The 14,219-nt window shown below is 40.9% G+C and overlaps 2 protein-coding genes across 3 annotated transcripts in view; one reads left to right on the top strand and one right to left on the bottom strand.

Moving 5' to 3' along the window:
- Positions 1 to 3,499: 3,499 nt before the first annotated feature.
- On the top strand, positions 3,500 to 5,229 carry ndufb7 (NADH:ubiquinone oxidoreductase subunit B7). The gene is made up of 3 exons (XM_019889374.1): positions 3,500 to 3,776; positions 4,698 to 4,866; positions 5,069 to 5,229. Exons 1-3 carry the CDS (start codon positions 3,665 to 3,667, stop codon positions 5,154 to 5,156), a joined length of 369 nt encoding a protein of 122 aa, XP_019744933.1. The 5' UTR covers positions 3,500 to 3,664; the 3' UTR covers positions 5,157 to 5,229.
- An 836-nt stretch (positions 5,230 to 6,065) lies between these two features.
- tecrb (trans-2,3-enoyl-CoA reductase b) overlaps positions 6,066 to 14,219 on the bottom strand; it is a 12,343-nt gene continuing 4,189 nt past the window's right edge. The window contains exons 2-12 of one of the 2 annotated variants that reach the window (XM_019889373.1): positions 12,895 to 12,945; positions 10,353 to 10,404; positions 10,233 to 10,277; positions 9,315 to 9,418; positions 8,263 to 8,378; positions 7,824 to 7,929; positions 7,639 to 7,711; positions 7,495 to 7,538; positions 7,364 to 7,421; positions 6,797 to 6,885; positions 6,066 to 6,657 (exon numbers count right to left, since the gene is read on the bottom strand). In XM_019889373.1, the coding sequence (XP_019744932.1) occupies positions 6,484 to 6,657; positions 6,797 to 6,885; positions 7,364 to 7,421; positions 7,495 to 7,538; positions 7,639 to 7,711; positions 7,824 to 7,929; positions 8,263 to 8,378; positions 9,315 to 9,418; positions 10,233 to 10,277; positions 10,353 to 10,404; positions 12,895 to 12,945 (912 nt within the window). In that variant the 3' untranslated portion in view covers positions 6,066 to 6,483. Of the gene's footprint in view, positions 6,658 to 6,796; positions 6,886 to 7,363; positions 7,422 to 7,494; positions 7,539 to 7,638; positions 7,712 to 7,823; positions 7,930 to 8,262; positions 8,379 to 9,314; positions 9,419 to 10,232; positions 10,278 to 10,352; positions 10,405 to 12,894; positions 13,190 to 14,219 lie in introns of those variants that run through there. The other variant, XM_019889372.1, reaches the window with a different exon arrangement.

Below are 14,219 nucleotides of genomic sequence, written 5' to 3'. Positions count from 1 at the left end.
GAACTCCCTCATGTGTCTCCTCTTCGTGACTATGTTGATCCTCTGTTCTGACATTGTGAAAGCAGAGTAAATAATAACCGACGTGCCCATATTTGAGACTTAGGGTGTGTGTTTCTGCATAGTTGTGTGCCTAAGTTGAGGTAATAAAGGCGTCTAAACAGGTACATGGAGTGCCGTAGAAACATGTTAGTCATGGGCAATTATAAAGAGAGGGGGAGGGGAAAAACGTACACGGGAGCCAATCAGAAAAGAAGCATGCAGGAACAAGAACCTAATACCGTTGGCACTGATTCGAGGAGAAGGCAGATCATACCCGACTAATATAGTCCGACTGGACCCAGAAGGACAAGTGAACAAAATGAGAGCAGACCAAACAGAACAAGCTTCTGTTGGAGAAGAGTGAGTGAAACGGCAACTACAGTTTCATCTGAATTTGTCTCATACTACACATTTACTGAATAATGTCATCGGGGGTTTTTGCCACACTTCAGAGTTGATACAAAATTTGGTCAATTGTATTTGCATTCACATGCCATCTGTCATTTTGCAGTTCTCATTCTCATTTGCATAACTTAATACAGAAGTTCACAAAAGGCATGATTATGTACAATTATCCTGCACAATGGCACTCCAGTATTTCATTCTATTTCATGTACTCTTGCCCGATGTATTGCAACATTGAGCCTTTATCTTTGCTCAGGACTGAAAGCATTTGGGTTTGTCATGTAAAAAGTGACTGAGACAAGCAATCAACTGTTAATCTTTATGAAGCTTGTAAATTTAGACCTGTGGTTTTCAACTGTTGTGACCCTGGGTTTTCATTTTCCTACTTTCACCACATTGCGACCCACTCTTACCTGATTTATTTATATTTAGGAGTGAAGAACAATAAAGAAAAAGTATTTGTCAAAAATAGCCTTTGAAGGCATTTATTTTCAAATATAACTAAATATGCTTTCATGTGAACATGAACATGTCTTTCAAAGCCCCTTATAAAGAAACTGACGATGGACACGTTTGTACAAAAATAAATTGTTGGACTGAACTCTGCCATGGAAAGCAAAAACCTAAAAACGGGGGTTTAGGTTGATGAACATTTCCAGGCTATAAATGTAAAACAATCAAATGAAAAACATGGCAGTTACTGAGCTTGCATTCTTGTGCCACGCGTTTGCACACTGCTGCCCAAACTAGTCAGTTGCGCACCATTCCTAACCTTGAAACGTTATATGTTGGTAGCATTGTAAGCTGAGAACCCCCCCTGTGATGTTTTTACAACTTGTCCACCACCCAACTTTTGGGTCCCGACCCACCAGTCGAGAATCACCGACTGAGGCAATTGCATTTTTTCTAATTAAACACAAAATTTTAAGCTAGCAAGAGAATAGGATGTCTTCATGATATTTGGATTTTTTTTTTTAAATGTACAACAGGTCTTTGCTAAGACTAAATGCAATCAGGGAATCCAGAAAATTAAAGTCTGCATTGATCATTGACTATCAAAGGGTAAAATGTTGAGTTAGAGCGAGATAATGGTGCTTCTTCTCAGACACAACATTGCTTTTTTTTTTCTTTTTTTTTTTTTTAGGTTCGGGGAATCAAGGCGTTACACAGACCTCATTGTGTTTGTTCCTCAGTTGTCACGACAAAAAAGTGCCCTTCACTCCACTGTGGCACAGAAAACTATTTCGACATGAAAGGATTGGTATCCTTCATTCTGCATGACCTCTCAGCTGAACAGGCCAGGTTAAAAAAATAAATAAGGGGACGACCCTCAGGACCTGTGCGCTGGCACGATCAATGCCAAAACACACGCTGAATGAGTCATCGGCCAAAGTACTGCAGACATGACAGGCGACAGGTGGACAGTTCTCTGCCATATATTCTGTATTCTATCTTTGCAATGGAACATTTTATTCACTTCTTCTCGGTACAGTATCTCACTGTCTCATAGTTGCTATCACACAAGTGGATCTGTCTGTCTACATGCCTGTCTGTATCACATCGCAGATGCTTGCTCCAGGGGAACAGGTCTGCTGGCAGGCTATGGATCAGTGGCATTCAGTGACGTCGCTTGGTGTGCGGTGGGCCCAAGGTGCTGATCAGGTATCCCATTGAGTGAGAATGTCGGGTTGATTCTGCAGTCACGCTCGGTATCGTTGCACGTTTAAACTTCTGAGGTTGTGATTGGTACCTGCTATCAGCTGAAATCCACCCAGTCCACTACTCAAAACAGAGTCAGGCTTTGCGTGCCTGGTACAGACTGAGTCAGTGGAAGATTAAAACATAAAATTCCCTACAGGGCGGCTGTATGTTTTATAACTTTCAGCCTTTGGAATGGGAACACATGCAATGGAGCTAGAAAGATTAATAGTAATCTATTCCAACTTGGTTTTTACATTTGTTTCTTTTTGTAGGGTGAAGACGTTTACTTTATTCCAGGGACCAGGATGCAATGCTGTAAATGCGTTGGAAAATTAATGGTTTTATATGTCACATTACAATTCACATATGTCACATTATATATGGTTATAGTTTCATACACACCCATTGCATCAGATTAACGTTTTATAACTCCCCGTGCACACAGTCAGTCATACACGGACTTTATTGAAAAAAAACAACTTTAGATTGCACAATTTTTTAAATTACTAGTTTGGAGGTACGGTAGATATCTTCCAGTCTGACATCAATATGGGACAGCCTTTGCCAAAATAAACTTTGCATGAGTTTTTATTGGGTCATTATTCAGAATATTAAAATAAATAAGCACAATTCTCAGCATTTTGTTTTTGCGTAATAGTCATGTCTGTTGTACTCTCGTTATTTGTATGTACTGTGTTGTGAAAATACTTTAAATGTTTTTGTATGTTTGGGTTCCTGAAGATGAACATTTTTAATGTGGATTTTGAGCATATTATTATATTTTCTACTTAGGTTCATATCAGATGTTAAAATGTATCTAGTACAGTGGAAACTACCTCTTCAAGATATACAAACATGTAAGACAATGTCATTAAAAGGGGGCAATTAAAATTACATTGTATTAAAATACAGACTATTCTAAACAGATTCGAATTGATCTGAAAAAAAAGCATTTAGGCTGTAAAAAAATGACAGGAGGCGATCAAGACGAATTGTGTCACAAACAAAGGAAGCAGCAAGCTACTCTCCTTCAACCCTATTAAGTCTATCATCCCTACAGGGACAGGTTCTTGGTGACCCACGTTTAAATGTTTTATTATTATTGTTTTTATGTAAAATTGAACCAAAGCATGAAACATAAAAAAATACAAAAATAGCTTGGCACGTTAAATATTTTTCCAAACTAATTTTGTCTGCAACTCCCAATGTGGCATTCTTAAACCATCACCAGAAAGTTGTGTGCAAAAAGCTTTAACAATTGATTTAGAGGAGCATCAAAATTGCTTGATCACCCTGAAATTTACTAGCGGAACGTTTGTTGCTTGCTTAAAGGGGAAGATGTTGCTGAAGGACTGAATTTGTCAGCTGTTTATTTCCGGTCGAAACGGAAGTGCATTCAAGGGGCTTGTGTAGGTGACCGAATGGCAGATAGCTGAAGCATTTTGAAAATAATTTCCCAGCACGGAAGAAAGACGGTTCCACTTAAAATTATTAAAGTGCATACTCTATAAAGGATACAATGGGGGCTCACCTGGTCAGACGGTACATCACCGAGACCGACACCGAGCCAGACCCGGCGAAGAAATTCGAGTTCGACCCCAACTTTGGATTTCCTGAGAGGAAAGAGCGAGGTTTGTACTACGACTAAGTACTTGTGCGACAGTAGTGCGTTGGATGAGGGTGTTTGTATATTTCGGTTAGTGTCTGAAATTAGCGTATCTGTCTGAGCACGTATCGACGTAATCTCGCGATAACTTGTCAGATCGGCCTGTGCGTATTTGAGCTGCATCAAACCAAATTTTGGCATTTATCGCAATGTAACGGGAAATGCATTATTCTCGTTCCAATTTTTCCTCGAGGGAAATGTTTACTGAATTAAAAAATGATCATATGTGAATTAGGTTTGTGCAGTTTACCATCCGAACACTATAGCACCGACCAATATTTACAAACTTTAAATCAGCATGGTGTAATTGTCTTTACCACGTTTATCTCAGAATTCTGAAGTTCTGGGTTCGAATGTCCTTCCTGTATGGAGTTTGCATGTCCTGATATGCATGTTATGTTGGTTCATTGACTAATTGGCTTAAGGTTTGAATGTGCGTGTGAATGGTTGTATGTTTTCTGTGATTGGCACGGCGGTTACGGTGGTGTATGGTGCAACCCGGCTCTCTCCAAAAATCAGCCCGGATAAGGCACCAGCTCACCCGCTACCTTGATGAGGACAGCGCCATAGAAGATGGATGGATGTATTTTAAAAGGCGTGTGTCGTTGCTCATAAATGATTCTGTAATGCAAAACCAATTACTACAATGCTCATGGGGCATAGCAATTCCCAGATAACTAAATAATTACTAAGCATCATAACTAATAGTAAATAGTTACTACACGTGCTGTGTTAACCACCATTACAGTCCTGAATTAATTCATTTTCACTGTTCTCACAGCCAAAACATTTCTCCGCATGGCAGGTTAATCACTAGCTCCTATATTGCGAGTGCATGAAAAAAATAAAGACTGATGGTATGTTTGTGCGTGCGTGCTCCTTACAGAGATGGTTGCGACCCAGGAGCAGATGAATTTGGCCATGCTGCCGTTGGAGCAGAGGGACTATTGTGCTCATTACCTCCTGAAGTTCATGAAGTGCAAAAGGGACAACTGGCCAAACTTCCTTGCCTGCAAGCACGAGAGACATGACTGGGACTACTGTGAACACCGGGAGTAAGTCTTTCCATCACGAGTTACTATTTTGTCAGTGGTCACTGTTACTTGAAAGAATATATTTGATTGACCACATAGGGAAAAGCTTGCTACGATGCAGTTTATTTAACAACGCTAATGTTTCAAATCATGATCGGTTCTCATGGCACAAGCATTCCATCTTCAAGCAAAATGTGTATTTCATTTGTTTGTTTGTCTCTAGCTATGTGATGCGGATGAAAGAGTATGAGAGGGAGAGGAGGCTCCAGCTGAGGAAGAAGAGAATTGAGGCCCAGGCTGAAGCTGCATAATGAAGCACATCTTTTCTCCTCATCTCTGTATATAGCTTACACTGTTCACATTAAACAGTGCTGCTTAATTACATATCGCAGTCATCGCTTTTTGTTTGTCAAGCATCTGGGATTTCCCGTTGCTCATAGCTCTAACTCCTTATGATTCATATGCACTTTTTAAAGATTTCTGATCTAAGTTCCATCTTGTGACAATGACAGTTTTGAAAGCTCTAAAATCACATCATACTTACTTTTTTTAAAAATTTCTCGAAGAATTGGGAGAAAGCTCCAGCAGCCACCACTGCTCCCCATGCGTGTGTGTGTTCCCTCAATGTATTCCATGTTCCTCTCACATTCCCAAAACACTTGCTCGGTTCAGGTAAATGTTCCAGGTTTTTATATTTTTTTTGTCTATGTTGAATGTGCAATTGTGATTGGCTGGTGACTAATCCAGGGTGTACCTCACTTCTCTCGCTAAAAATCCAAGGCTATCTAACGGTAGGGATGCGTCTTGCCTGTCTTCATTGCACACACCCAACCAAATAGGTGATTCTGTTCCATGTGTTTTTTGTTTTTTTTTAAGAACAGACATACAGTTTTGTTCAGTCATGTTAAACAGCTTTTACTTTTGATGGTGCTGATGTGCCAAAACGTTGCGAAACAGACAAAAAAAGTTAACATCCTCTTCTTAAAATAATGTATGTTCTTGTCATGTGTCACCCTTGTGCTATAATGTCTATACCTGTGAAATTGGGACTTTCAATTTATTTGTATTTTTTTTCTCCAGCATGGGCAGCCCCAATACTCTTTATAAGCACAATTTTGTGCAGCTTTTCCGTCTTGTGTCTTGACAAGTACATGCTCAGATTCTGTCAAATGTTTTTTAGCGCTACATATTCCAGACAGATAAAGAATCAACAAAACCCGTCACAGATTTGATTCCTTTTTATTAATAAATTACTTTTTCAGAGGATTGGATGTAAACAATTTACATTTCTGAACATGAAAACATAAACCAGACCTGCATGAGCTGTACAGTGTTTATCAGTGCACAACGTCGTTTGGGGGTCAGAACTTCTGTGGGCGTACAAAATAATTCACAGAACCAGGCATAACTGGTTGGTTTGTTGAGTGTGTGAAATGAGGCAAAACAAGTGATGCGTTAAACATTTAGCATTTATAGCGATCAAACATGTAAGCAGCACGCAAGCATGTTTTCAGTCACTATTTCCAGTATAGAAGCGGGGGCGAAACAAAGAGATGATACTGTAATCGTCAGGTTGGGATAGAGACGGGCGAGGCCTCTACCAGCAACGAAAGCAAATTTAGATGAAGGAGCCCTCATCTACAGGACAAAGGGCAGGATGGGTGACCGGAGAGGAGGGTAATCCCGGAATTCCTTCAGGTAGCTGCGATGCTTGCCCTTGGCCCACACGGTCATCTGAATAAAACCCACCAAGGTGAAGAAGGCCACGGGCAAACACTGAGTCATCAGCGTGAAGCCGAGCCAGGAGCCCAACTGCAACAAAAAGAGGAACGTGGAAATGTATACGCTGGCTGACCTTTCACTACTTATATCAACATGATTAAGAATTTTAGAATGGACTCATATTTGAGTTTTAACACCATAACAGAAAAAAAGAAAGAAATAAAACAACCTCATAAGTGTAATTGGGGCAGGAGACCAGCAGGAAGATCCAGGTAAAGGGGTTCTTTGTCGGGTAGGGTATCTTCCTGGTCTTGGAGCCTGAATAAACAAGTGGAGAGAGAGAGATTTTTTTTTTTTTTTTGGTAGATCCGTAACAAGTGTTTGTACATTTTGCTCCAACAGTATTTTATTATACTGTAATTTAACACCCATTGAATGGTATCTCAACATGATGAATGTGATTTTCCAAGTTAAATTTCGGAAAGGCAAATTTAAATGAATTAATGTCATGTTAGGTAGGTTTGCATTTTTTTGTGTGTCTAAATAAGTTAAATTGGTTTTTCGAAACTGCGTTTCATATTTCCTTGGGTTGTGTCTGTTTGATATTAAAATTGGTTTGATGAACTGCAAATAGCACAGAAATCAGGAAGGGTGCAAATACTTTTTCAAAGCACTGTATCCACAAACATTTAATTTACAAAACAAGCCGATGTACAAAATATTCGTCAAGGCCGGCCAACACTTCACATTAAAATCACAATTTTTCCACTGGATAGTAGGGCAAGAGTGCGTATACCTGGTGGACGAAGGTTGCGAAGCGCGATGTGGATGGAAAAGTTGCCAACTTGACAGAACTGAGAAAGAGAACACCATTGATGAGAAACACGATCTCTGCGGATGCCATACATTGATTGGAGGGATTCTTACCAGGAATAAGATGAGGGCCAGTCTGATCTGTTTCTCGCCATAAACTGGAACAGTAATTCACACAGACACGCGGAATGAAGTTCCATGGAGACATTTATGTACAAGAGAGTATAGAGTATCTGCGTGTACTATGTCCACACTCACTTGGCGGTGTATAAAGTGGGTGATTGATGTAATAAGCCATCCATGCTGCAAAGCCCCAGTAGTATGTACAATTCTGAAAATAGACACTTCTTTAAAAGTAGCACTAAAACACGTGCCTCAAACATTGACGGGGCAGTGACATCACATGATCAGGTCACAGTGCTCAAATAGTTTAACAGTCTTACCTTGAAGATGTTGCGGAGTGGCATGGTTCCATGAGAGAAGCGATGGACAAACAGCGTCTCCAGCAGCCTTTTCACGTAGTGGAAAGAGTGGCACATACAAGCAAGACTGGGAAAAGCAAAAGATCTGGATTAGCAGCTTATTAAAAAGCAAATCTTGACTCATTGGCCTTTGTGTCATGAAAAGTACGTTGTCGTGGTTCTGTGAAAAACAGGTGTCCATTTTTCATGGGAGTGTCTGCATTTCGGACATGCCATTAATTTAAAAAAAATAAAAGAAATTAACGACAAAAATGAGCATACTGTACATGAGTTTCACAGGACAGCGACAATATATAAAGCCTCGCTCATTCGTAACTTGTTGTCAGAAGGCTAGGAGTTCAATTTTTACATGCAAACACATTTGTGTCACTTGATGAGTGACATTTTCCGGGACACTTACTGTACGACCCAATGTTTACTGGTGGTGAAATCATATTTGGGGGCGTAGATGAAGGGGACCCTGAAGTAGAACATCAGGTAGATGACAAGAGGTCCAGTGTACTCTGTCAGGAAGACCTGAAAGTCACAAGATGCCACATAATCAAGCATTTAGTACCAACTAAGCATGTAAACTAGTAAGAGCCAAGAGCGGTATCCATAATTCTTCTTTCGCAAAGTAAATATTTACTGGTGATTGATGCTGTCAGAGGTCCTCATTTAACATGCCTGTTTCTGTCATTGTTGTGTTTGCACTGGTGTAGGACTGAGAGCCGTTCGTAATCTTTGCATCCCTTATTTAATTAACTACATGAGAGTGATAAACCAAGAAATGGCCAGTCGTATAAAAACTGATTTTGTTTAAGATTGTTCATTAGATCTCATTAAATTGTGTAAGTGCATCTAAATGTGTACGCTGGGTGCAATGATCTAAAATGTCCTATTTTGCCATAAAATTGATTTAACGAGGACATACTGTACACTGCTTAGCAAATGTATTAGAGGGCCTCTCATGAAGAGATATCCTGCATCGTGAAATGCTCTTATCTGGACACCGTGCAGTGACTAAAAGCCGCAGCAGCTAAATTCAGCCACAAAAAACATATTTGTACATATTTTGGTTGCTTCATTGTATTAGTTATAATGTAAGGCCGAAGAGAATATAAAGCAATAAACTGGTTTGATGAAGTCTAATTTAGGGTGACCGTCACACACCCACACACACTGTAGCATTCACGTGCTGATGTGTGCCTTTAGAGGGCGCGGCCTTGTGAAAGACTCCAGCTCCACTTGCTCTTTCGCCATGTGGCTTGTTCAATGTTGGGTGGAAAATGAGCCCGCCTTCACAGTGCTGTTATCATATGCCATTACTTCTTCTTTAACTGCCTGATTTCAGCAACCTTTGTATCTGTGCAAATAAGTCAGAACATACTCTCCTCCAACATAGGCGAGGCAAAACATGAACTGTTAATATCATCGCTCAACTCCACTGGACGTGGTAGAACCTGTACTTACCGTGACCCAGCTGATTTGAGCCCCCAGGTCTCGGAAGTAAAACGTTGCTGTGGTTCCCACAGGAAGCTGCTGCAGAACGTCCTCATCCTTCAGAGATTTCCCCTCTGAAACATACCGGTACACACTTTTACTGAACACACACTCAGAGAGGTCCAATGTACTCCAGAGAGAGAATGACAGTGTTGTATCTATCGCGTTATATCTTGGTTCATCGTTCATGCTCCAGCCCCATTGTGGATGTTTTTAGAAGTGGTCATTTATGGGTTGTTAACATTATACAGGCAAGTCTGTCATGGCTGTGTAGGTTAAAGTCACAGTTTTTTGAAGATTTATAACGAGTACATCTTTCATATTACACCGTATGTTAGCATTAGGCTCATTGATCTACAGTGACACCTCGCATTGTTGCAAATTCACCAATTTTCAGGTTTTAGTTTGTAACCTATCAAAAAAAAAAAAAACTTCTTAAAAATTTCTGTCAGGTAAAAATACTTCACACAACAGTATGTTTGATGTTTTATTGTATTGTAGCATCTCTTTAACTGAGAAAAAAAAATAGTCGACCGCTTAAATATACGTTTGATGTTTGATGTGTTCGTTTTATGGTAATCCTCAACAGGGAGTTCGAAATAACTTGACGCAAGCGCGCCTTGCATTTTATTTGGAGAGCTGTACGAGCAAGCGTGAGAACAGAAGCTAAGGAATACTTTAAAAGTCTGTTTTAATAAATGTGAGCGTGTTCAACGTGGTCGGGAGGAGTGAAATGGCAGTATTTTGTTCATGTTTTATATGGTCACTCTATTTTGTGGACTTTCACCAATTGTGGGTGGAGCTGGAAAACATCTTGAAGATAAATGAGGGTTAACCACAAACTTCATTGACTATGAGGTTACGTTAATGAAGCCACAAACGACTTACTGGGGTCAAGGCGAATGGATTGTCTGGCTGGGTACCACTGTGGATCTGAAACAGACAGACAAGTGTGAACATTTGTTTGCTATTAATTACGATATATGAGGCCATAGCGAAAACACTTACGGCTCTTGTGGAACATAGACTTGATCTCCCCAATGGTGGCATTTGGTTCCACCTACAAATAACAACGTGACAAATCAATTGATGTAAACACACAGATGAACAGACACCAATCCAGTTTTCCATTCATGACAGTGATTAGCAGTAAATTTAGCTCTGGCAGTGCCCCCCCCTGCCCCCCCTGCCCCCGACAAACACACACAAGCAATCCAACAGCTGGTATTCAAGTTTCAAAGATCCTACAGCTACAGCCAAAGCACACGGCATCGTGCCAAGCTGACAGCAACCAGCTTGACTAAATATGAACCCAAAATTGTAGTGCGCACGCACACACACACACACACACACACACACACACACACACACACACACACACACACACACACACACACACAATGTTGATGCCTATACAGTACTAATGGTCTTATAGTGAACTGATGTTGGCATACTCCCCCCAACCCCCTCCCAAAAAAAAAAATCAATCAACCAAGCAATCAATAAATCTATTTACACAACATATTCCATGTACAATATCCAGACACACACTTCAAACTAACAAAATTCAAAAATACAAAATTCAAAATGAAATAAAAACGGACTACCTGTTTAATGAAAAATCCGAAACTATTACCGGGTGTAACCTTGGTTTGGAGTTGCGTCGCCCTGAATTTTTGAATTCATAGCAAAACATTTGGAACCATCATAAGCCTCTGACTTTGTGGAAGAAGACCCGTCTCTGTTCGCATCAAACGAGCACATTTCATAATTTCATGCCCTCATTACAGCCACTACAGATGTTCCTGGGGACTCTCCGTGAACATTCATCAGTATTCTTTCTCTCTTTCCTTACTGTCACATTCTTCCCACCTATCACAAAAAAATAACTAAATAAATCTACAGTCATAATTATTCTAACACGGTATTATGCTTTAGGAATTGATTGTGTACAATGCAAACTTAGTTTGTGTATGATTTAAATTGCTCATCCCTGGAAAGTAGAGCTTGTTTGAGGGTTAAAGCTCTCTCGCCAATTACAAGATGTGTTTGTTTTTCCATGCATGCTGAACTTTCAGAGCCATTTCATTAATAGACTGCTTGCCCAAGCTTTGATAGACTGACAAGCTTCAATTCTTTCCACGTCAGTCTGAAGACCTTGCGGCCTTTTCCGCAGGATGACATCACTTTAAAAAAAAAAAAAAAAAACTGCACACAACCCCCCCCACAATATCTGGGCTTCATTAAGTGCTCAGATTGCGGCTTCGTCCTATAAACCCTGACTAGACATGATAAACCGTTTAAAGAAACAATCCCCTACCAAAGCAACCCCATCCTTTCTATATCTGCCTTACACGAGATTGACAAAAGCATTGACACCTGGCCATTACACTGCAAGGAGTGAAAATGGCCTGTATGTGCTGCTATGTCATTCTAATCTGCCCAAGGCCTTCAGAATCAGTAGTACCAATCAATGTAATTTAAAATAGATGAGAAATTTCACAGAATCTCCAACAAATCTGCCTTTAAATTTCTCCACCCAAAGCAAGCACGCTGACTCTGAATAACATCCGCATGTTTCCATTCTCTGGTTGGTCAGAGCAAGCCAAATTCGACTAGCAAAACACATCTGCAGTGATCTTCAAACATAAAGACATTTAATAATTATGTTAGTGAATATTTGCTTATTCATCCAGAAGAACATTTGTGAAGTCAGCCTAAAAGAGGGTCTAATGGCAAACACACACACCATCTTTGTTCTAGTTCACCCTAAAGGTGTTTGACTTGAGGTCAGGATGCTGAAGTTCTTCCACAGCAAGCTTATCTTGCCTTTGTGGACATTGCCCTGTACATTATGGTACACTCATGCTTGAAAAGAAATTGGCCTTCCCCGACTTGTTCCTTCAAAGTTTGGGTATAGAATTGTTTTGGTAAAATGAAGGAAATTAAAATTTAAATGGTAAATGGCGTGCATTTATTTTGCGCTTTATGGAGGCTAACCTTCACCCATTCAGACAACAATGAGCAGCTTCTGCCCTGCAAGGTGCTGCCAGGCCCAACTGGGAGCAAATCAGCATATTGTTTTTCCATTTGATTGTTTAATACTTCCAGCCAAGAAGTGATTTTCAAACAAATATTAACTGGGATGGTGACTTCACAACTGCGTTTGTATCGGCTAGTGATCAACTCGTGATCGACTAAAGCATTCAAATTTGGGTTGATATGGGTGATGTACCATAAACTGAGCATCCACTGCATATCGACTCTGTACCTTTCAACTTAGTGGCCAGAACACCAAGCAGGCAGTTGGGTCACGTGTGAAAGTGTAGATTTACAGTTGCACGCTCTTTGATGACAACTGAGGCAGCTTCAGTATGTTCTAGAAAAGGTATGACTCTCACTGACACAGTTGGATATTTTTACATTACAGAGGACGCAACTTAGTTGTACCAGTTGTGTGCAATAAGCATTCGCACGCCCAAGCTATGCAAAGAATCATGCAAATTGTAATGAGTGTTCGTGAAAATAGTTCAAAGATGTCGTTGCTCACCTTGTCCAGGAAGCAGAGCTTGTCCTTGGTCTTGGCATCAAGTATCTCCACCTCAAAGAAAACAACAGCCTTTTTAGCTTTTTTAGCAGGTTTACGTTTGACCGGTGCGGGGGCCAGTAGAGGTGCAGCTGCTATCCCATTAGCTGGCCTTTTACCAATGGCAGCCTCAAGCGCGAGGGCATCCATGTCAACGGTCCACCTTCTGAACTCACTTTATTCACTTCTCTCCACCACCAAAGTGTCAAGCCTAGAAACACTGCGAGCCCAAGAGGAGAGTCGCTGCACTCAGCTGTGGAAATAAATCTGTCTTCCCCATGATTGGTGCTTTGACAGCCCCTCCCTCTTCCTCCGCTACCTCATCCAACAACCCCATCCCACCCCAACTGGCTGCCTCTGTCTCATTCCTTCGCTTCTGGCCAATTGCTTATTTCAATTGCCAAACAAACCCCGGAGTGTGGACAAGTGTGCGAACAGTTGCAGATTCGGATCGGCCATCTGCAAACATCTCATGAAAGGAAATAGGCACGTGATTATGGAGTTGATTCGATTATGCAATACCCCCCCCCCCGCCACTCCCCTTTCCCAATCTTACCATAAAAACAGTCTGACACCGCTCAGTCTAGTCTACAGCTAAGTTGTCAGAAGGGACAGAGGTGTTATGACAACCAACACCGTTCGACCCCATCTCCTCCTCTCCCTGCAGCTAAATATAAAATCTACTGCTAACGCTGCACAACCCTTTTGCCACTGACCCCCCCACCCCCATATGTCTGTGGGGTGATGTCATTAGACTGGCATTGCCATTTGTGTCTTAAAAACGCCTGACTTCTTCAACAGGTTCTGTTGGTTAACTGGTAGTTTCAAACCCTCTTTTCCGATCTTTCAGTCACACACAGCGGGAGTTGCCTTTTTTTGCCACCCAAATGTGATAATACCACAGATTCTTCTCGCTAAGTTAGGGCATTCCCCTTGCTGAAGCCCACCCATGCCTCTCCACCCTCTAATGATCAACAGTTGCTCATACAGTTGTCAATGAAAGACATACAGTTAAACCTTGCAACGTGGCGCTTCAGCTCAGACGTGTTTACTGTCGGACTTGTCAATGAACATCGAATTTTAATGCGCCAACGCATTTTCACATCACTCGCAAGCCCACAGGCCAACGTTAAAGTTGAACGGTACTTATTAGAGCGCCGCTATTTGGCATGGTTGTGCATCGAGGAGCGCCATATTGTTTTGTTTGTTTGTTGGCAGGGTGCTTACTGTCTAATGGAGAATCGTGTACATCAGGGGTTATCATTTTTGATGACTAATATATATATATA

Source organism: Hippocampus comes, unplaced genomic scaffold, assembly GCF_001891065.2.
Source record: "Hippocampus comes isolate QL1 unplaced genomic scaffold, H_comes_QL1_v1.1 scaffold86, whole genome shotgun sequence".
Lineage (NCBI taxonomy): Eukaryota > Metazoa > Chordata > Actinopteri > Syngnathiformes > Syngnathidae > Hippocampus > Hippocampus comes.
The sequence above is the reverse complement of the archived record's forward strand: the minus strand, read 5'-3'. Positions and strand labels throughout refer to the sequence as shown.